We start from the raw sequence: 21,982 nt of genomic DNA on the forward strand, positions 1-21,982 counted from the left end.
ACTAGAGTTCTTGAGGATGTAAACAGGCATGTGGATAAGGGGGAACCAGTGGACATTGTCTACTTGGATTTCCAAAAGGCTTTTGACAAAGTTCCTCACCAGAGACTATTGAAAAAACTCAGCAATGAAGGAATAAGAGGGGAAGTCCTCCTATGGATTAAAAACTGGTTGAGAAACAGGAAGCAAAGAGTGGGTGTAAATGGGAAATTCTCACAATGGAGAGATGTAGGGAGTGGTGTCCCCCAAGGATCTGTTTTGGGACCAGTGCTCTTTAACCTATTCATAGATGACCTGGAAGTAGGGGTGGGTAGCGTGGTGGCCAAGTTTGCAGATGATACCAAATTATGTAGGGTGGTGAGAACCACAAAGGATTGCGAGGAGCTCCAAGCTGACCTTGATAAATTAGGTGAGTGGGCTAAGAAATGGCAAATGCAGTTCAATGTAGCAAAATGCAAAGTGATGCACATAGGGGCAAAAAATCCAAACTTCACATACACGCTACAGGGGTCAGTGCTATCAGTCACAGACCAGGAAAGGGATTTGGGCGTCTTAGCTGATAGTTCCATGGGAATGTCAACTCAATGTATGGCAGCTGTGAAAAAGGCAAACTCTATGCTGGGGATAATTAGGAAAGGAATTGAGAATAAAACTGCAAAGATTGTCATGCCCTTATATAAAGCTGTGGTGCGACCGCACTTGGAGTACTGTGTTCAGTTCTGGTCGCCACATCTCAAAAAGGATATTGAAGAGATAGAAAAAGTGCAGAGAAGGGCCACGAGGATGATTGAGGGACTGCAGCACCTTCCTTATGAGGAAAGGCTGCAGCGTTTGGGACTCTTTAGTTTGGAGAGGAGACGTCTGAGGGGGGATATGATTGAAGTCTATAAAATTATGCATGGGGTAGAAAATGTTGACAGAGAGAAATTCTTCTCTCTTTCTCACAATACTAGAACCAGGGGGCATTCATTGAAAATGCTGGGGAAGAATTAGAACTAATAAAAGGAAACACTTCTTCACGCAACGTGTGATTGGTGTTTGGAATATGCTGCCACAGGAGGTGGTGATGGCCACTAACCTGGATAGCTTTAAAAGGGGCTTGGACAGATTTATGGAGGAGAAGTCGATTTATGGCTACCAATCTTGATCCTCTTTGATCTGAGATTGCAAATGCCTTAACAGTCCAGGTGCTCGGGAGCAACAGCCACAGAAGGCCATTGCTTTCACATCCTACATGTGAACTCCCAAAGGCACCTGGTGGGCCACTGCGAGTAGCAGAGAGCTGGACTAGATGGACTCTGGTCTGATCCAGCTGGCTTGTTCTTATGTTCTTATGTTCTTATTTGACAGTGGAATACACTGTCTTGGGGTGTGTGGAGTCTCCTTCTTTGTAAGTTTTTAAACAGAGGTTGAATGGCCATCTGTCAAGGATGCTTTGATAGTGTGTTCCTGCATGGCAGGGATTGGACTTGATGGCCCTAGTGGTGTCTTCCAACTCTATGATTCTATAATATTGCCCTCAAAGGCCCCTCCGTTGGAGGGGAACCTCTTAAAGATCCCCGGCCGGAGAGACATTCCGCTTTTACAGCCCTGGCTCCAGCCTAGTGGAAAAAGCTTCCAAGTGATGTCAGAGCCCTGCAGGAGCGGGTGGAAGAAGTAGTAATGGGGATTTATATTATCGATAACCATCTGTTTATTGGCATTAGATTTTTTATTGTTTTAATATTTGAATGGTTATTTATTGAAGTTTTTTATGCTATGAGCCCTGTGAGGATAGGGTGGGATATAAATTTGATAAAACAATAAAACTGTAAACAACTAAATAAATAAATAAATAATACTTATAGGAAGAAATTAGCAGCCTGTAAAATGGAGGCGCTTCATCTTATTGGATTGAAGTTAGAAAGTAATGCTCTCTCAAGTAAAGGGTACAATCTCTGATGAATTCATCACATATTGTTTGTGTTTCTCACTGAGTCCAATTTAAATAACACCCCAAAATAATGGGTTGAATTCTAGCAATATTCTACCACTCCAAAGAGCAATTTTTGAAGCCTTTCTCCAAACCAAGGAGCCTTCCTCCAACTTAAGTGTCTCTTCCATGAAAAGAAGTTGCTATTAAAGCTGAAGGATATTTCCTTAGTCTGAAAGAAGGCTCCCTGGAAGAATGTTGGAGCTACCACACTAACATATTTGAAAATACAACCTTATGAAATTAAAGTATTCAAGCAAAATATTTAACAAAATGAGCCAAGTCCAAGAAAAAATTCTGTCCAATAATTAGTGATCCAGATTTCCTCACAGCTGTTGTCACCAATCTCTGTTCCATTATTAAAACCCTACAATCTTGGCACTTCTTAAAACATGCATTCAGTAACAAGCAGCATACAGAAGAAGAGACAAATTACCAATGGTGGAAAACTCTACCTATGTGCAGAAATAATGTTTCTCCACCTCCCCGCATGAAGCAGATTGGTGCTTACCTCTATCTTGAGTTCTACAATAGCTGCAGCTGCAAATGCCAGGCCTGCAAGGATCATGCCAGTTGCCATCTTTTTAATGGGCCTGATAGTAAATAAATGTAATGTGATTACAAAATACATGTCATTTAAAATGGATCATAACGTTCCTCTGAGCCCAAGATCAGCTGATATTAAGCCTTGAGAGCAGGTAGTATTTCAATTAGCACTTCTGTATTTAGCAATCCTTTAACTTAAAGCCTGCATGGTATATTAATATGAGAAGAGCGCTGAGGCCATTCCAATTGATGTGCTCTTTAATAATTTTCTGCGCTTGAAGGATTCATACGGTCTGCACTTCGCTTTTCCAGGAGGAAACTGTGCCTGGCATTTAATTAACGTGTAAGGAGGAGGAAACCATCACTGATGCTCCATCTTCAACTCCTTCTTGGGCAGGGGGGGGGGGGACAGAAAAACTGCCTTGGGTTATTGAAGTACAAGACCGAAAGAAATGTAAGAAATAAATTGCACATCATCCACATTTTTACAGTGGGATAAATGCTTGTAGATACCCTTGAACTTAAATGGATGAATAGCAAGTGAGATGAGGTTTTCGATAGTGCCTTACATTTGCAGAAGCAAACTGGGTATTTTGGAAACACTGGGGTCTGAACAAACTCCAGAGCTGCTGAGAGCCCAAGGCTGTTGCATATGTACACTGCCCTCATGCTATCAAGTAACACTGGCAAACTGCAGGATGACTTGCTTGATTTTCCACTGCCCAAAGCAACTACCAGTTTCTTCAAATCTAAAAGCTGAAGAAATTACAGCAGACTCTTTTCTGTTACTATCCTTAAAACATTGATATGTGGAATTAAAAGGCTCACTTATTTTGAGTCGGGGTGTGCAACTGAAACCGCAACCTGGGCCATAATTGACTTGGATTGAAATTGAGTGGAAATATAACATGAATTTTAGGGTTTGGGTTGCTAAGTGTTTGGCAATAATTAGTGTTTAAACAGATACCATATAATTTCAAAGCTGAATGACAAATTTCAGGTTCTTGAAGACTCAATTTGCTTTGAGGATGAGCAGGGAAAGAAGAAGTGGGTTTAACCCTTCAAACTCAACTTGATTTCACTATTCAAAACCTGGCTCCCTGCTTTGCTGGTTAAAGAAAAAGAATGAATAAGGTATTGGCACTTTTTAGCAGCAGTTTGACTAAGAACTGTGGCATTACAGCAGCAGTGGCGTAGTGGTTAAGAGCAGGTGTACTCTAATCTGGAGGAACAGGGTTTGATTCCCCGCTCTGCCGCCTGAACTGTGGAGGCTTATCTGGAGAATTCAGATTAGCCTGTACACTCCAACACATGCCAGTTGGGTGACCTTGGGCTAGTCACAGTTCTTCTGAGCTCTCTCAGCCCCACCTACCTCACAGGGTGTTTGTTGTGAGGTGGGAAGGGAAAGGAGATTGTCAGCCCCTTTGAATCTCCTATAGGAGAGAAAGTGGGGATATAAATCCAACTCTTTTTCTTCTTTTTCTTTTTCTTCCTCTTCTTCACCAAATGCCACAACACTGCAGAGCTGGCCCCTGCACAGAGCTAAAGCCAATCAGGGGCACACAGTAATACCCACAGTAAGTCACACTAAGAGTGTTGGGGCTGCAGGCCACACTATCTATGTTAGTAGGCTGTATGTGGCCCCTAGAACATATGTAGGTCCTGTTCTGAGCTTATGTATGCTTGTGTGTGTCTGCCCCATGCATGCTAAGGTGCTTCCATGCATATGCCTGTGAAGGAATTTGCACTGAAACAACATAAACACCATAACATTGGCTGTTCAGGTACTTACGTAAAATTAAATTTGCACAGGTTTACCAAAGGGTAAAGCCCCAAGTCAAAAACTGGGATGAAGACAAGGATCAAGAGAGGATTTAAAAACTGTAAAAGCAAACAATGCATGAGATCAGCAATTCATGGTAATGAAGGATAATTCATAGAAAACCGATAAAGGACACTGGAAAACATTCCAAAGCCTCCAAAACCACTATATAGTACTGCAGGGGTTTCTCATGCTTTGTGACATATGATGTGATTGTTCATACTGGGTCAGTGAAAAACAAAGATATTGTTCTGTGATTATGTAGATGAAGCTGTAAATCGTTAAGCAGTTAAATAATTGTTGCTACATCGATGCAATCAAGGGGAGGACAGATATAGTAATCCCAGCTAATAGTAATTGCTTTACCTGCATCTGGTCAGGTTGAAGGACAAATCCTCCCTGAAATATAATGACATTGAAATTGGTTAGCCAACAAAACAAGGCAACAATGGCAGGGCTGAAAACAATGAAGCAGACAGCCAACAAATGTGGGGTTCTTAGCAGCTGAAGTGACTTCCCAGTTGCTCAGTGTTTATTTTTATGACTGACTCCACATTCTCCTGGTCACAAAAAGAGCCATGCTTTAGAAGCAGGCCACCTGCAGGATGCAAGAGAGATTCCAGAGCACAACATATATCATCCTCTCAGACATTAACACCTCTAAATGGGGTAGGCTTACTGTCATACATTTTTCTAAAAGAAGAACTGTATCCATGTCTTAATGTTCTTATGAAATTATATTAATTTAATTCTTAATTCATATTCTATTCAGATATGGATTTATGCAGCACTCATAGTGGTGGAGGCACCAGGAGCAGGAGAAACGACGGGCAAGTAGCAGTAGTGGTGGGTGAGCGGCAGAAGTGCCAGCAAGCTAGCAGTGGGGGGGGGGGGGGGCAGAAGTGATGTGCAAGTGGCAGGGGTGGCAGAATGATGGGCTAGCAGCAGAAGCAGCAGGCAAGTGACAGGAGCAGCAGGTGAGCAGCAGGAATGGCAGGCGAGCAGCGGGGGCAGCAGAAACAGTGGGTGAGCATGAGAAATGGTGGGTGAGCAGCAAGGGGCGGCAAAAGCAGCAGCAGGCAGCAAAAGCAGCGGGCAGGCAGTAGCTGGTGGGTCGGGGTGCAGGTGCCTCCTGGAGGCAAGATCAGGGGAACCAAACGCACACCCCCCCATGACACTTCAAAGTGGTACCTGAGTTGTCTGCCCTTCTATCCCACCCAGATAAGCCATGACTATTCAGCCAATAGGTACTACACCTAGGTCTGAACTGGCCTCTGGGCTTCTCTGGTACAGCTGTTCCTCTTCAATCATTTGCTGACTGGCTCCTGTAGCTTCCCTTGTCTATCTTAGACAGGCAGCCCAATAGCCTCATGTTTTCCCCACACTCTGATGACCGGGGACCAGGAAAGTATCACAGTTCCAGGGCCTTTGTGATGGGTGGTGGTGCATAAGTCTGATCATGAGCCCATGTCTGGACACCAACTTTTCCCATTTAAAGCATCTCAGGTAACAGGGTTGAGAAGTTTCTCCACCCAAGAATCTGGAACGCTCCTGTCAAAAAAGACAATACTAGAAAAGGTAGATCAAATGTATAACTCAGTACAAGGCAGCATCATATACTGAGTACTTGAACTTCCACAAATTAGGCTTCCTAGTCATTATGATCACAATTATTGTCTCTTTAATAGCATTCTTATTTTTAAATCAATTGAAATGTGACCCTTTATTATACTGCAAGCCAACCATTTAAACATTGACTTAAAATTAGAAATGTCATTATTCTGAATAATTGTATGCACTTACAAAATCAGTATTCATTTTAGTGGCTTGGAGTGTCCATCTAGAACCCTAAGGAAAGAATAAACCATCACAAATACTATAGTTGACTGAATGCAGCAGGAGATATAATAAATCATACAGGCTCATGATTCTTCTCCTCTCCCATTCCAAAACATAAGAACATAAGAACATAAGAACTAGCCTGCTGGATCAGACCAGAGTCCATCTAGTCCAGCATTCTGCTACTCGCAGTGGCCCACCAGGTGCCTTTGGGAGCTCACAGGTAGGATGTGAAAGCAATGGCCTGCTGCTGCTGCTGCTCCTGAGCACCTGGTCTGCTAAGGCATTTGCAATCTGAGATCAAGGAGGATCAAGATTGGTAGCCATAGATTGACTTCTCCTCCATAAATCTGTCCAAGCCCTTTTTAAAGCTATCCAGGTTAGTGGCCATCACCACCTCCTGTGGCAGCATATTCCAAACACCAATCACACGTTGCGTGAAGAAGTGTTTCCTTTTATTAGTCCTAATTCTTCCCCCCAGCATTTTCAATAGATGCCCCCTGGTTCTAGTATTTTGAGAAAGAGAGAAAAATTTCTCTCTGTCAACATTTTCTACCCCATGCATAATTTTGTAGACTTCAATCATATCCCCCCTCAGCCACCTCCTCTCCAAACTAAAGAGTCCCAAATGCTTCAGCCTCTCCTCATAAGGAAGGTGCTCTAATCCTTCAATCATCTTCATTGCCCTTCTCTGCACTTTTTCTATCTATTCGATATCCTTTTTGAGATGTGGCGACCAGAACTGAACACAGTACTCCAAGTGCGGTCGCACCACTGCTTTATATAAGGGCAAGACAATCCTTGCAGTTTTATTATCAACTCCTTTCCTAATTATCCCCAGCATAGAGTTTGCCTTTTTCACAGCTGCCATGCATTGAGTTGACATTCCCATGGAACTATCAACTAAGACGCCCAAATCCCTTTCCTGGTCTGTGACTGATAGCACTGACCCCTGTAGCGTGTATGTGAAGTTTGGATTTTTTTGCCCCTATGTGCATCACTTTACATTTTGCTACATTGAACTGCATTTGCCATTTCTTAGCCCACTCACCTAATTTATCAAGGTCCGCTTGGAGCTCTTCGCAATCCCTTGTGGTTCTCACCACCCTACATAATTTGGTATCATCTGCAAACTTGGCCACCACACTACCCACCCCTACTTCCAGGTCATTTATGAATAAGTTAAAGAGCACCGGTCCCAATACGGATCCTTGGGGGACACCACTCCCTACATCTCTCCATTGTGAGAACTTCCCATTTATACCCACCCTTTGTTTCCTGTTCCTCAACCAGTTTTTAATCCATAGGAGGACTTCCCCTCTTATTCCTTCATTGCTGAGTTTTCTCAACAGTCTCTGGTGAGGAACTTTGTCAAAAGCCTTTTGGAAATCCAAGTAGACAATGTCCACTGGTTCCCCCTTATCCACATGTCTGTTTACACCCTCAAAGAACTCTAGTAAGTTTGTAAGACAGGACATGCCTCTACAAAAGCCATGCTGACTCTTCCTCAGCAGGTCTTGCTTTTCTACATGTTTAATAATTTTATCTTTAATGATAGATTCTACTAATTTACCAGGAACAGATGTCAAACTGACTGGCCTGTAATTTCCTGGGTCCCCCCTAGACCCTTTCTTAAAGATTGGTGTGACATTGGCCATCTTCCAGTCTTCAGGGATGGAGCCTGATTTCAGGGATAAGTTGCATATTAATGTGAGAACATCAGCAATTTCATGCTTGAGCTCTTTAAGAACTCTTGAATGAATGCAATCTGGGCCAGGGGATTTGGTAGCATTTAGTTTATCAATCAATCACAAGCCTTTATTGGCATAAAATAAACATACAAAATCAGCATACAAAATTTGCCCATTATTGCTCACAATTATAGACACTGGTACTAAAATACTAAATACTAAAATATATACATGGTCCTTCTGTAACTATAGGACATTCCTTCAGCTAAGTTAACTCACTTAAACGTCATCGGATACTGACAGAAGCTAGAAAAATTACTGCTGGCTATATGTGGTCATAATACATAGACTTTGGTTGGTATTCATCTAGACTTACGTCTATTATTGTTAGCAGAAATTTTGCTACATTCTCACACACTGTGGGATCCATGTTGTTCAAAAGCATAGGTATCTTAAGAGCATCAGTTAGATTGTTATACAGAAATGGGATAAGTGCAGATTGTGACATTCTGATTTTTTTTGGCAAACCTTACACAATGAAAGAGGGTATGATCGGTGTCTCCACCTGACCCATATTGCATGGACATAGCCTCCTCTGTTTATCAATTTGTTGATATCTGCCATAGAGCAGCATAGAAGGCATTAGATTGAATCTGGCCAGTGTTAAAGCTCTTCTTAATTTAGGGTTGGTGATCCACTGTAAATAATTGGCCATGTGTCCTTGTTCAATTGGAATAAGCAGGGGCAGGGGGGAACACGTTTTCCTCGCAGCTGTTATCATATCCCGATACTCTTGTTCTAATAGCTTAGTTTTCAAGCAGCTATATGCTTCTGATAGGGAAAGAGGGACTAACGACTCTAATGAAAAGCCAAGAGTGTTGATTTTTCCCTCAACTAGTTTCAGCCACCTAGAATTTGCATAGTCGGAAAGCATGAGGTGTAACAAACTGGAGTGATCCTGCAAATAGTGGATACGTGAGCCAGTATCTGACAGTTCTCAGCCAGGCCATCGTGGCATATGATATTTGCCCGAAGTTCTAAACATAGGGCTGCATATGAAGCACAATTTGGTAAGCCCATAATTTTGTGGAAGAAACGGGACTGGGCTGTGTTTATATTTTTGTTAATCGCTCCGATCAAAATAGGTGCTCCATAGAGGAGCTGAGAGCAGCATTTAGCATTGAACACCTTCAATGCGGATGGTATATACTGGTGGCCCACAGTGAAAAAGAAACGGCTGAATTGCTAGGGCACTGTTGTTAGCTGCATGAGTGCTAATTTCCTATGTACTGCCCAATTAAGGTTGCTAGTAAGAGTTATGCCCAAATATTTGAACTGGTTAACTTGTTCTATGGGTCTGTTATTGATGGTCCATGTATGACTAGGGGGGTCTTCTAGCGAAGACCATTATTTTGGTTTTTTCATAGTTAATTACCAGTTCGTTCCTCTTACAATATTCAGCACAGCAATTTAAGAGACGAGTGAGACCAACTTTAGTGTGGGAAAGAAGAACGGTGTCGTCAGCATACAGTAACGCGGGCACGTGTTTAGTGCTTAGTTTGGGAACATGCCCATTGGCCTTCTGGAGGGTTGGCACTAGATCACTAAGGAATATATTAAACAAAGTGGGGGCCAATGTACAGCCTTGTTTGACCCCTCTGGTTGTGATGATATTTTCTGTGAGCGGTCCTTTTGTTGCGGCTCTTATTCTGCAGCTAGTGCAAGTGTGTAGCTGTTTTATAAGAAACAGTAGTCTGGGGTCCATGTGTAACGCCGTCAATTTTCTCCACAGTAGGGCTCTAGATATGGAGTCAAATGCCCCTTTTAAATCCAGGAAGGCTGCAAACAGTTTACGGTTATTATGAGTTATACTTTTGGTAGCTAAGTGTGCTAAAACTGTTACATGATCCAGTGTTGATTTATTTTTAGTGAATCCAATTTGCTCCGGTCCTATTACTTCTACTTAGTTTATCAATGGCTGCCAGAACTTCTTCCTTGCCTACCACTATCTTCGCTAGTTCCTCGGATTCACCTCCTAAGAAGCTTGGTTCAGGTGCAGGAATTTTCCTCACCTCCTCTTGGGTGAAGACAGATGCAAAGAATACATTCAGCTTCTCTGCAATCTCCCTGTCATCTTTTAGCACACCTTTTGTTCCTTGATCACCTAATGGGCCTACCGCTTCCCTAGCTGGCTTCCTGCTTTTGATGTACTTGAAGAACTGTTTGTTGCTAGTCTTGATGTTCGCAGCCATGCGTTCCTCATAATCCTTTTTTGCCTCCTTTACAGCTAACTTGCTTCTCTTTTGCCACCATTTGTGTTCTCTCTGGTATTCTTCATCAGTTAAGTTGGACTTCCATTTTCTAAAAGACATCTTTTTTTTCCTAATAATTTCCTCAACCTCCCTTGTTAACCATGGTGGCTTTCTTTTGGACTGGGCGCTGCCTTTCCTAACCTGCAGAACACATTCCAGCTGAGCTTTTAAGACTGTGTTTTTAAATAACCTCCAAGCACCTTGGACATTTTTGACTCTCTTGATTTTCCCTTTCAGCTTCCTTTATTTTCTTTCTCCTGATAGATATAAATTTCATTAAAAAATTTATCTAATCTTTTTTCAAAACAGCTGAAGATGGATAACAAAGTTGAAAACAAAACAAAAATTCTACTATGAAGTGACTATAACAATATTTGTTTACTTCATTTATTTACTTCATTTGTACCCTACTTTTCTTCCTAGTAGGGGACCCCAAGTGGTTCACAACTTTCTCCCCTTCTCCATTTTATCATCACAACAGCCTTACAGAGTCAAAAGAGGCTGAGCATATGACTTGCTGAAGATCACCTGACCAGCTTCTATGGCAGAGTCAAACCATGTCACCTAGATCCTAGTTTCACAGTATTATTCTGGCTTTTAGAAGATATGGCTGAAACTGAACCTATTACACTCAAATAATTAAAACCAACAATACTAGAGCAGTACTGTTGCCAGAGTTACAGTCCTTATCACAGTCATCCAATCCATGACTACGTTTTAATGTTAAATGAAATGTCAGAAGATCTGAACAGCAATTTCCAAGATAACTTGTTTCAACCCTTAGTGAAAGTTACTAGAGAAAGTAGCTATTGACACTTCTGAAAATCCTGAGATGACTAAAATTTGATGTATTATTGAAGTAACTTCTGATTTACTCCAATGGGACTAAGATCAGAATAAATTAATCCCCACACATCCATCATATCTGATGTGAGATACAGTCTAATCAAATTTCCTGGACCTGGTCACACATGCACATATTTCTGAACACACACTGCCTGAGACAGTCAGTACTGAAATATTAAGAACTAACAAACAAATACCTGTTGATCAAACAGAGCCCAAAACATTGGCAGTGGGATAAAGAGGAACAGGATTCGTGTCACCATTTTCACTTCAGTGATCAGTTGTTTCTGTGAAGGGAAATTCAAGACAAACGTGAGAAACAGAAATGATTATGCAGGGTGAAGCTTTTTATACACAAAGATTCCCTTCTGGTTTTCAGTTATGGGACAATATAGAGTGGCCCTGAATCACCAGGGCCCGCCATTGCTGCCTGGGAAGGGTACTGCAAAGAGGCCCCCGCCATGCCTGCCCTTAAAAGGGTGGAGGCAGTTGGCAGCCATGCCCATTAGGGGCAGCAACATCATAATGACGGCGTGGTGTTATGATGTCCGCAGGAGAAGCGGGCAGGAGCCTTATAAGGCTTCAACCAGCCCCTGGCCCCTCCTTCCTCAGCAGAGCCACTCAAGTTTCCCACCCACCTCTCCCCTTTTGTGCAATGTTAATGGCGGATGTGTAATCTGCACTGTCATAGTTCAAGCCAAATGGCCCGGTTGAAGCGCCGCAGGGAACTAGATCCTGTTGGTAGAGGGAATGCAAAGCTAACCCTCTTTGGTGGTACCTCCTTAAGAGGTTTGGGGTGGAGCAAACCATGGGTCAGGATGCCCAGGCGTGGGCTACTGTGGCTTGCGCCCCTTAGTGGTAAGATGGTTCTTCAGAAAGTGGCTGCCGCCCAGCTGAGTTTCACTATCACTGTTCTGTGCAAAACGGATCTCCAGAAAGTGACTGCAGCCCGGCTGGGATTCACAGTTACTGCACAAGGTTAATGGTTTCCTCCCACAGGCGGGTTGGAGGAAGGTTTCACTGGGGGACAGCACTCGGGCTGCCCAGTGTTCAGATCAGATTTCATGCTGCGCTTCATGCTTCTTTTCATCTTTTGTCAATAAAACAGTTTGGCTATGGCCAAAATTTTAACCCTCAGTCAAGAGTGTTGTGTCATTAATTTTGTGTCTGTGTGTGTGTGTGTGTGGGGGGGGGGCTCTGAGCAGTAATATTCCCACCCTCAGGTGGCAATGAGTTCAGACATGTTTTTGGCTACTTCCTTGAATGGCTTTGAACTGAGAAAGGCAGGCCAAGTGCAGAGAATGGCTTGTTTTGACATCTGCGAGGACTTCAATGTATTACTCTCTACAATGTAAAATGTAAATAAAAATGCAACCAAACATATGTATGCAAACACTTCTGTCAAGCAGGTGTACTCTTCATTGAGCTGGGATTGGCTGTAGCTTCCTGTCAAGAGTCTGTACAAAAGCAAACCGATTTTAGCAGTGACAAAATGTGTAAGACAAACCTGTTTAAAAATACATATTGGGATATGTCTGTCTGACTGATTTTGATCTAAATCTTTGGAACAGTTTGTCATATAGTTTGCCAACTTAATATATGACAAATCTCTGAGCATCCATGAATTATCATTGGCATGCATATTGCTGGATGACAGCTTTGCTAGGACATTTAAAGAAAAACAAACTTCCACCTTGCTTACCCTGAGAGCCAACATCTATATACATCTGTATACATTAACATATTTCAAATATGTGACTTACTGAATATCTTTCTGATGCCCAGTCTAGCCAGTGAGCCCTCTTGGGAATCTGCTGGGAGCGATTCTTTATGCGGTTTGTCAAAGCAAACTGCAAGGGAACAGAAGCAATTAATAGATGTGTGGGTTCATTTATCCAAAGTTGTCACCTCCAGTTGGCTACTCTTGATTCTCTACCAAAAGTCCCTTCCATCATTACTTAAAGGATCTAATTGTTTTTCCTTGGTTCTATGCTTATGCCTTGAACCAAATCTCATTCCTTCAACAAACAGAATGGATGACACAGGACATAAAAAACTTCCCATATCATAAAATCTGGTTATCTGAGAAAGGAAAGTGACAACAGCAACTTCACATGAGGCAGAACTAAACCAGGATTAAACTAAGGTTTACAATTCCAGACTGGAGCAAGCAAAGTCCAGTTCACCAAGGTGTTTGCATTTGGGCATTGTGGTAAACTGGAGCATGATCATACCAGCGTTATTTTGAATCAGGCTTCACATGTGAAATGAGAAGGCCTGTGGGACATGTGGAAGTACAATACATTGCATTTGGAACTGATTGGGGTGTAATTGCAATTTCTCGTGATATCTTAATTCAGTACAAATGATGCTTTGTGCCTATGAGCCCTCACATTTTCCCCACCCATCCCAAACATTATACACAGCATCATGATTCATTAAAGTTTTTAAAAAAATCATTTCTAAAATTATATACTTTCATTTCTTGATCTAGGCCATTTCTACACAACTTCACCTTTCTCAAAGGCATGTCAAGGCAATGGATTTGCATCCTGGGCCAGGCTCCTCTGAAGCTCCAAGCTCCAGTAAAGTGTACTTGTTTCCCAGGCACACTCTCAATATGCTTGGCTTATGTGCATGGAAATCTATTTTAGAACCATGTATCAGAACTGTAAATTAGGAAACATACTCACCCAAATGCACTTGCAAACTTCAAGTAAGATATTTCCTTGGGGTGGAGTCTTTTTGTACAGCCTGTTTCCAGCAACAAACACAACTGTAAAAGAATTGCAGTTTAAATGTAGAAAGTTTGCACGCTGCTCTAGACCTCTGTGAAGGATAAATCAGGGAACAGATTTCTTTTGTCAAGGCGTTCCCCAATAGTGATTGCTATTGTCTGGAGATGAATGAGAGATGATGGATGAAGTTGCATCCAAGGCAGCCAGACGTTTTTGTATGATCTGATACCGGCATTCATGCTAGGAAGAACTGCACCATCTTTGATCTATCATGGCTTGTATGTTACTGTCTATGGTTTCTATATGACAACTTGTGTCCTGATAAAAAAAGTATAATTTTCCTCCTGAACTTTGAGAGAAGGGAACTAAAATCTAAAATTTGAGCTAGTCCTAAATTACTTGTTTGTATCTGGCCAGATTCTGCCTACCACACAATTCTCAAAGATCTATAACAGCCACAGTAACAATAGCATGTGTATGAGTATATTCTTAAAAGGGAACTGTGGTATTTGCTTGCATGTTTTCTCCTTTTGTGATGTAGTACTTTTCAAACACTAGTGTCAGATGACATCCACAATGAACTGATACAAAGAAACCACATGCAAACAAGATGTTTCTGGAATTCGCTGGGCAAATTGTTTTTGAAAGCCAAAACAAGTTAAAAACATTCCTGTAACATCAGCTGCTAGTCAGTAGCATCTCCTGGTCTTCTGTTCACTGCAAAGATCCTTAATTTAATACCAGAACTAAGGATAAAGCATTCTTGGTATTTTGTGGAATTATTTTAATCCAAGAGGTCATGATACAACAAAACAACTTCAGATATCCATGTGGGTTGCGGAATTGGTGGCGAGGAGAGATATCTTTGAAACAAATGTATGCCTGATGATGGAGTTTATATAACTTTGAAAGAGGATTAGTCAAATGTATAGATGGCATGTCTATCAATAGCTATCTTATATTCTGATAGTCAATTGTGAGCCCATCAACAGAAAGCAGATTTTTCTCCAAATTTGGGGGATGCCCTTCAAATTTGCAGAAACATATAAAAACTTGGGAAGGGAATGAAGAGTGTAAATCTCCCCCTCAAAAAAGAGGAGTGTTGTCTGTGCATGAGCAGACAATGTTTCTCTGTTGGAGCTGCTGTGAGGGGGAGAAGCTGTAGCCTCCAAGTTATCTGGCTTCACCAACATGGCCCTCAGGATCAGCACAGATCCCAGCATTGCTGCCACCACAGCCTCATGACCCAGGTGTTGCTGCTGCAGTCAGCATGACTCCCACTGTTGTTGCCACAGCCCCGGAGGAGGCACAATCCCTGCGATTGCTGCTGTAGCCAGCATAGCTCTGCCCTTGGCCTGATATAGCTCCAGGCATTGCTGCTGCACCCAGCATGGCTCTCATCATCATTATCATGGCGCCCAGTCCTGACGCAACTACCACGATTGCCAATGCAGTCAGAGCAGCTCCCAATATCATGAGTTCAGGGCCAGTGCTGCTCTCCACCATGCTGCCAGCCCTCCAAAGTCAGGATTGGCCTAGGCACATGCAAGAAGGCCAGCCCAACTACCCTGCAATGGGGAGGAGTCAGGCAGAGCAGTGAGAATTTGGGGAGGCGGAGAACCAACTGTGTTTGGCCGGGAGGCAAAGCAGCAGGGATGAATGTGAGGTGAAAGAGCGTAGCAAGGAAAGGCAGGGGAAATGGGATGCCCACTCCATAGAAATTTCTTGTGAGTCCCCACTTGTTAACCATATTGGGTAAACAGAATCTTCATATTCTGATACAATACAGTCTCAATATTAGACATTGAGGGAAAGTGTTAGGGGAAAGACTCTAGTCTTTATGCTGTACTTGTAAACTCTTCAGAGATTGGTCCTTTGCTCCAGCATGGTTCTTTGGATGCTCTTAACGCACAGCTAGTCATAGGCCCCTTCCGCACATGCAGAATAATGCACCGTCAATCCACTTTCAATGCACTTTGCAGCTATGTGGAATAGCAAAGTCCACTTGGAAACAATTGTGAAAGTGGATTGAAAGTGCATTATTCTGCATGTGCAACTTGGAGGGGACAGAAGTAGATTGGACAAGTCTACATAGGGACCACCAAACACAGACACGAATTAAAGTTTTTTCTGTTTTCTGGTTTCTTTTGTCCTCTTTCATTTTTCGTTAGCAGACTGTGTAGGTTAGGTGCAGTTAGGTATATCAATCTTGCTTAATAGATAGTTTTAGCTTTAATTAGTTAGAGTCAGTTTAGTGGCAAGAGTGGGTTTTTTTTTAGCAGGTTTTAGATAAAGGGGGCGATTGGGACATGGGGGCGCCACCTATGGGGCTGGGGATCCCAGTACTGATGGGACGGGGTAAGTATAGCGGTAGGTGAAGCGTCGCCATTAGGAGAGAAGCAGCGATCGAGATACGGCTATGCTCGCTCGGGCCTTCTGACCTCCGTCCCCTATCCCAATGCACTCCAGAGGTGGCAGAAGCTCAGAGACACCCTGCTTCGTCCCTGGTGTGTTGATTAATGCCAGGTCCATCAATAATAAGACCACAGTACTCCGGGACCTTTCTCGGAGAGCTACAAGATGGACCTGGCCTGTGTCAACGAAACCTGGAGTAATGTGAAGGCGAGACTGTTGCCTTTGGCGCGAGGTTACACCCCCAGGTTTCGCGATGCCTCCACCAGTCTCGAACACAGGGCCGGGGGGGCGGTGTCGCATTGTTCATCCGAGATTCCTATCCCCTTTAGGGCTGCCCCTGTCCCGGAGATCATTGGCATGGAGTGTGTCGGCCTGGAGTGGTTGGCCTCTGGAGAGGTTGGCCGTCCTTCTGGTGTACCCGGTCGCCTAGCGCACCAGGAGGCTGACCTGCCGCAGTTGCTAGAGGTGGTGGCTGACTGGGCATTCGCGGTTTCCCAGACTGGTTGTCTTGGGTGACTTCAATGTCCATGTCGACACTGCACTCTTGTACAGCTAGCTTCTTGAGACCTGGTGTCATCCATGGCGGCACTAGGCCTCTCCTTGATGAACTCTGGCCCCACTCATGAGGCCGGTCACACTCTGGATTTGGTCTTTGGTTCACCAGGGGTTGATATGGCCGTATCCTCTATTGACAGAAGTGCCATGGTCCGACTCCATTATGCCCTGGAAGGTTCGGGTGGACATGCCCCACCACCCCTGTCTAGGCGATGGACTGATTTATGTCCGCCCAAGCGGGAGACTTATGGATCCAATTGGTTTCCTGAATGCTCTCGCGAGAACCTGAATCCTGCCGGCACGCTTGATGAGCAGGTGGCAGATTGGAATTCCCGTCTTGCCGATGCCATCGAAACAGTGGCTCCCCGGCGACCTCTGCGTCCACGTTCTCGGCTGGCCCCCTGGTATACCGAGGAGCTACGCCAGATGAAACGAGAACTCAGACGTCTAGAGCGAAAGTGGAGGAAGTCTCATGACGGAGTGGCGCGAACATCTTATAGGACGTTTATGAAGGCCTATGAGCTGGCGATGAAGGAGGCGAAGAGAGTTTTCTTCTCCTCTCTCGCGTCTGCGAGCTCTCGCCTGGCACAATTGTTTCGTGTGATTCGGTCCTTAACCTCTTTACCTCAGGGGTCTACAAATGATCAATTGGCTATTAGCTGTGAGGCATTTATGAGCTTTTTCGCAGATAAAGTCACGTCACTCCGCCAGGACCTTCCCGCTACTTCGACTACAATTAGTGAACTGGAGGCTCCCTTTGTCGTCTTCTGGCCCTTGTTTGGCCCGTTTTGCCCTGCTCTCTTGAAGCCGCTGTTGACAGGGCCCTGGCTGCTGTTAGACCTACTACCTCCGTCCTTTCTGGATCCGTAAGCCTCCTGAAGCATCCCACCTTGTCAAAGTTTGCCGGGAGGAGCTACGACCCCACCTGTTGAATATTATCAATGGCTCCCTTGAGCAAGGAGTCTTTCCTGGTGGGTTAGAAGGAGGCAGTGGTCCGCCCACTCTTAAAAAGAAAGGCCATCATTAGATCCAGGAGATCTGGCCACCACCGCCGATCGTCTCGAGATCTTTTCGTTTCATGCCGTGGAAGGTAATTGAGAGTAGTGGTGTTGGAGCAGCTTCAGGGTTTCCTGGAGGACACATTGGCTTTTGACCCCTTCCAGTCCGGCTTCCAGTGCTGAGCATGGGACCGGAGACCGTTCTCGGCTTTCACCGTCACAGATACGCCTTCCGTAGAGCGTGCAGCTTGACCCAAGCGGATCGGCGCTGCTGGTATTATTAGATCTTATCAGAAGCGTTTGATGTGGTCGCATCGACGCACCTTTTGACCCACCGCCTGGCCGCTTCCGGAGTCGCGGGGCACTGTCCTTCAGTGGATTGTCTCTGTTTCTCCGGGACCGGAGGTCAGGGCAAGTGTGGTGCGGGGATCAGGCCTCCCGAAGGTGCCCGCTTCATTGGCGGTGTGCCCCAGAGGTGCACTCCCTATCCCGCTGTTATTTAACTACTTCTATATGCGACCCCTTGCTCCAGTTGAGTACGAAGCTTTGGGCTGATCTGTCACCAGTATGCTGATGACACTCCAGCTCATTATTCTGTTGATGGAGAGGGGGAGCGGCCGCCCGCTACCTGCAGCTCTGCAGCATTGTTTGGAGGCGGTTGCTGGTTGGTTCGCGATGCAGAGCAGGTTAAGAACTAAAACCCATCGAAGCCCGGAGGAAGTCCTCTGGCTGAAGAGTGCGAGGGGGAGGTTGGGGATTTTCAGCCGCCGGTGTGGGAGGGGCCTCATTAGCGCCGGCCCCCTCCGTTCGCAGCCTGGGGTCCACCTGGATTGCGTCTCTTTTCAATGGAGACCCAGGTGGCCCATACAACCCAGGTTGCCCGTTTTCCACCTCCTGTCAGGCTCGACACGGCTGGCCCCCTTCCTCTTCCCCAAGCGGACCTGGCTCCACTGTGATCCACGCAACAGTCACCTCCAGGCTAGACTATTGTAATTAGGCTCTCACGGCTGGCCTGCCCTTAGCGCCTGATTCGGAAGTTAAAAAAAGCTGGTCTAGCATGCAGCGGCGCGTTTACTTACAGGAGGGTGCCTACATCGCGTGACCATATTCAGCCTGTACTCCGCCAGCTGCACTGGCTTCCAGTGGAATTCGAATCATCCACAAGGTATGGTGTGTTAACCTTTAAAGGCCTTCTATGGCTGACCTGGGACCCTCATTACCTCTGCGGGACCACGCTTTACCCCATATGTCCCTACACGACCTCTGCGTTCAGCAGAGGCCAATTTACTGGTTGGTTCCCAGTGCCCCTCAATGACACGGCTGGCCTCCACCCGGACCCAGGGCTTTTACGGCCCTGGCTCCCCTGCCTGGTGGAACACTCTTCACCTCCAGCTGTCAGACCCCTCGCGGGATCTTGGAGAGTTCCGCAGGGCCTGTAAGACCGAGTTGTTCCACCGGGCTTTTGGGGAGGCCAGCTGTTGAGGGTGAGCGCCCTCTTTGTCTTTCCCTTTTAACATCTTGGGAGCTGTAATTAGATCTACCGCCCCCTCTCTGGGAGGGGTTTTTATTGTTAGTTTTAAATCCTGGACGCCAAGTGGAATGCTGTAGTTTCATGTTTTAAATATGTATATTTATATTGATTATTTATTGTTATTATTGTTTCTGGAATATTATTTTGTTGTTCACCGCCCAGAGCCCTCAGGGGATGGGGCGGTATACAAATGTAATTATAAATAAATAAATAAATAAATAAATAAATAAATAAATAAATAAATAAATAAAGAACACGAAAGGCACTGCAGACTATTTCAGCCAGAAAAATCAGCAATAGCAGAACACTTGATAAACCAACCTGGACACAGAATATTATTTGAAAACACAGAAATTCTGGACCACTCTGACAACCACTACGTCAGACTACACAGAGAAGCCATTTAAATTCACAAGCACATGGACAACTTCAACAGGAAGGAAGAAACCATGAACAGAATTTGGCTGCCAGTGTTGAAAAACTCTAGAATCAAGACAGTGACTAAACAGCTCCACACAAACACAGGTCAACTATAGACAATATCAATCAAAGGAAACAAAGACCAGGATACTTCTATTCAGATGCATTCACCTATTGACCTTGCTATCTTCATTGTTACTCCCAGGCTACAGATTTCTTTGTGACTCACATACCAGGCTACTCTATTCAGAGGGCCTTACCTTTTGACCTCACAGTATATATACTCCACTTGCTTTCCATTCCTACTAACAGATCCTCTGAAGATGCCAGCCACAGATGTAGGCGAAATGTCAGGAGAGAATGCTGCTAGAACACGGCCATACAGCCTGGAAACCACACAGCACCCCAATAATATGAAACCTTGATGCTGGTGCAGTATTGTGATTAACAGCGACATCCAATGTGGAGTTATTCCATTCAAAATTTGTTGAAGTCAATGGACTTAGAAGAGTGTGACTCTACTTGGGATTGCACTAAGACACTGAGTTCAGGTCAGGGAGACACTAGTATCTAATGTTACCGCTACCATAACTATATTAGGTAAGGTAATTCAGTCTGTTATCTTCCATAAGGTGTGGAAGAAGAAGAAGAAGAAGAGGAGGAGGAGGAGGAGTAGTTTGAATTTATACCCCACCTTTCTCTCCTATAAGGAGACTCAAGGTGGCTTACAAGTTCCGTTCCCTTCCTCTCTCCACAATAGACACCTTGTGAGGTAGGAGGGGCTGAGAGAGTTCCAAAGAACTGTGACTGGCCCAAGGTCACCCAGCAGGAATGTAGGAGTGCGGAAACACATCTGGTTCACCAGATAAGCCTCTGCCTCTCGGGTGGAGGAGTGGGGAATCAAACCCGGTTCTCCAGATTAGAATCCACCTGCTTTTAACCACTACACCATGCATCCTTAACCACTATACATTACATGGTTGTTGTAATGATAAGAAGAAAATGAGTGTGCAGCACTTTGTGAGTGTTATTTTAACCTCCTTTTTTCTTGCAGATCTTTGATCTCCTGACTTTCTAGCTAACATTCCCTTGCTTAAGGAAGATGTGATAGGCCAATGAATGGCATGTCTGCATCGTAGATCTACATTGGGTCTATAATCATATCCTTTCCACAGAATTACCACTGTTAAATTTCATTAGGTATTAGAGTACGGAAGGGTTGGTGTGAATTCATAGCATTATGAAACATTCAAGATTAAACAGCAAGTGTGCAGTGAGTTTTAAAAGCAAGGATGTCTCAAATGATATTACTGCCCAAGGGGAAAATTAATGTTGCAACTGCGTCCTGATCCATTATACATAGGTTTGGAAATGGGAGGGAATGTATACCTTTTTCAAGAACTTCCCAGTTTCATTTCCTCTGTTGCATGTAAGTGAACAGGAGAATAGGTTGCAATTTGTTATACAAAATTTTTGAGGCAGGAAGTAACCCTTGAGGATTTATCAGAATTACCTGGTTCAGATTCCCTAAGCAGCTGCTTGTGCTATCTACTATGTTCAGCTAACTATGTTGAGAAATATTTATTATGGTATGTTTACTTCTTGAAATAACTCATAATAAATAGATTATTCCTTGAAGAATACTTACAAGTGGCCTGAATCACCAGTTTCCCCCACTCACCCTCCTAAATGATGATCCTGTAAGTTGTAGTTCTCTGACCATGGTTAGGGGGTCTCAAAAAAGAAATTCTTAGCATCCTCATCCAAATTGCAGTCCTCAGGATTCTTCATGGGAAGCCGTGTCTACTGTTATAAAACTAATCTAAGTTTATAATATAGAATATAATATAGGCAGATGCCTAATAACTGTTGGCAGCTGGATTTGTTTAACCCAATCTCTGCCCGTAGTACCCAGACAAAAAACTGTCAAAATATTAATTTGTCCAGGGCAAATCTAGGCATGTTGTAGTTCCAGTGACAAGTGAGTGGGAATAAAATAGAAAAGATCATGTAAATTGTTATATTGTCTCTGCTATGGCTGCCAGTTTAAAGTTCATATACTTTAGATAATCAAGTATTGCCAAGTGGTCAGTGGTAATATTGTCAATGATGCATTACTGCATCTAGTACTTACCCAGAGCTATAACCATCAGAGCAGCAGGAACACCAAAAGCCAGAGCATAGCAGTCTTCGCCAAAGCATTTCACATCTCCTAAGACAGTGAGAAACAGGACTCCATTTAAGATCTATTTGGTCTCTGTTTTCTGTCTCTTTCATCCTGTACTGTAATGCAAAGGATT

General features: G+C 44.0%; 1 protein-coding gene across 1 annotated transcript in view; it reads right to left on the reverse strand.

The window, feature by feature from the left end:
* The window catches only part of SLC15A2 (solute carrier family 15 member 2), a 90,710-nt gene that overhangs the window by 41,443 nt on the left and 27,285 nt on the right, over positions 1 to 21,982 (reverse strand). The window contains exons 7-14 of the mRNA XM_048486559.1: positions 21,817 to 21,894; positions 13,719 to 13,801; positions 12,789 to 12,875; positions 11,223 to 11,312; positions 6,141 to 6,185; positions 4,704 to 4,736; positions 4,308 to 4,396; positions 2,481 to 2,562 (exon numbers count right to left, since the gene is read on the reverse strand). Coding sequence (XP_048342516.1) covers positions 2,481 to 2,562; positions 4,308 to 4,396; positions 4,704 to 4,736; positions 6,141 to 6,185; positions 11,223 to 11,312; positions 12,789 to 12,875; positions 13,719 to 13,801; positions 21,817 to 21,894 — 587 coding nt within the window. The remainder of the gene's footprint in view (positions 1 to 2,480; positions 2,563 to 4,307; positions 4,397 to 4,703; positions 4,737 to 6,140; positions 6,186 to 11,222; positions 11,313 to 12,788; positions 12,876 to 13,718; positions 13,802 to 21,816; positions 21,895 to 21,982) is intronic.

This window comes from Sphaerodactylus townsendi, linkage group LG02 (assembly GCF_021028975.2).
Source record: "Sphaerodactylus townsendi isolate TG3544 linkage group LG02, MPM_Stown_v2.3, whole genome shotgun sequence".
NCBI classification, from domain to species: domain Eukaryota; kingdom Metazoa; phylum Chordata; class Lepidosauria; order Squamata; family Sphaerodactylidae; genus Sphaerodactylus; species Sphaerodactylus townsendi.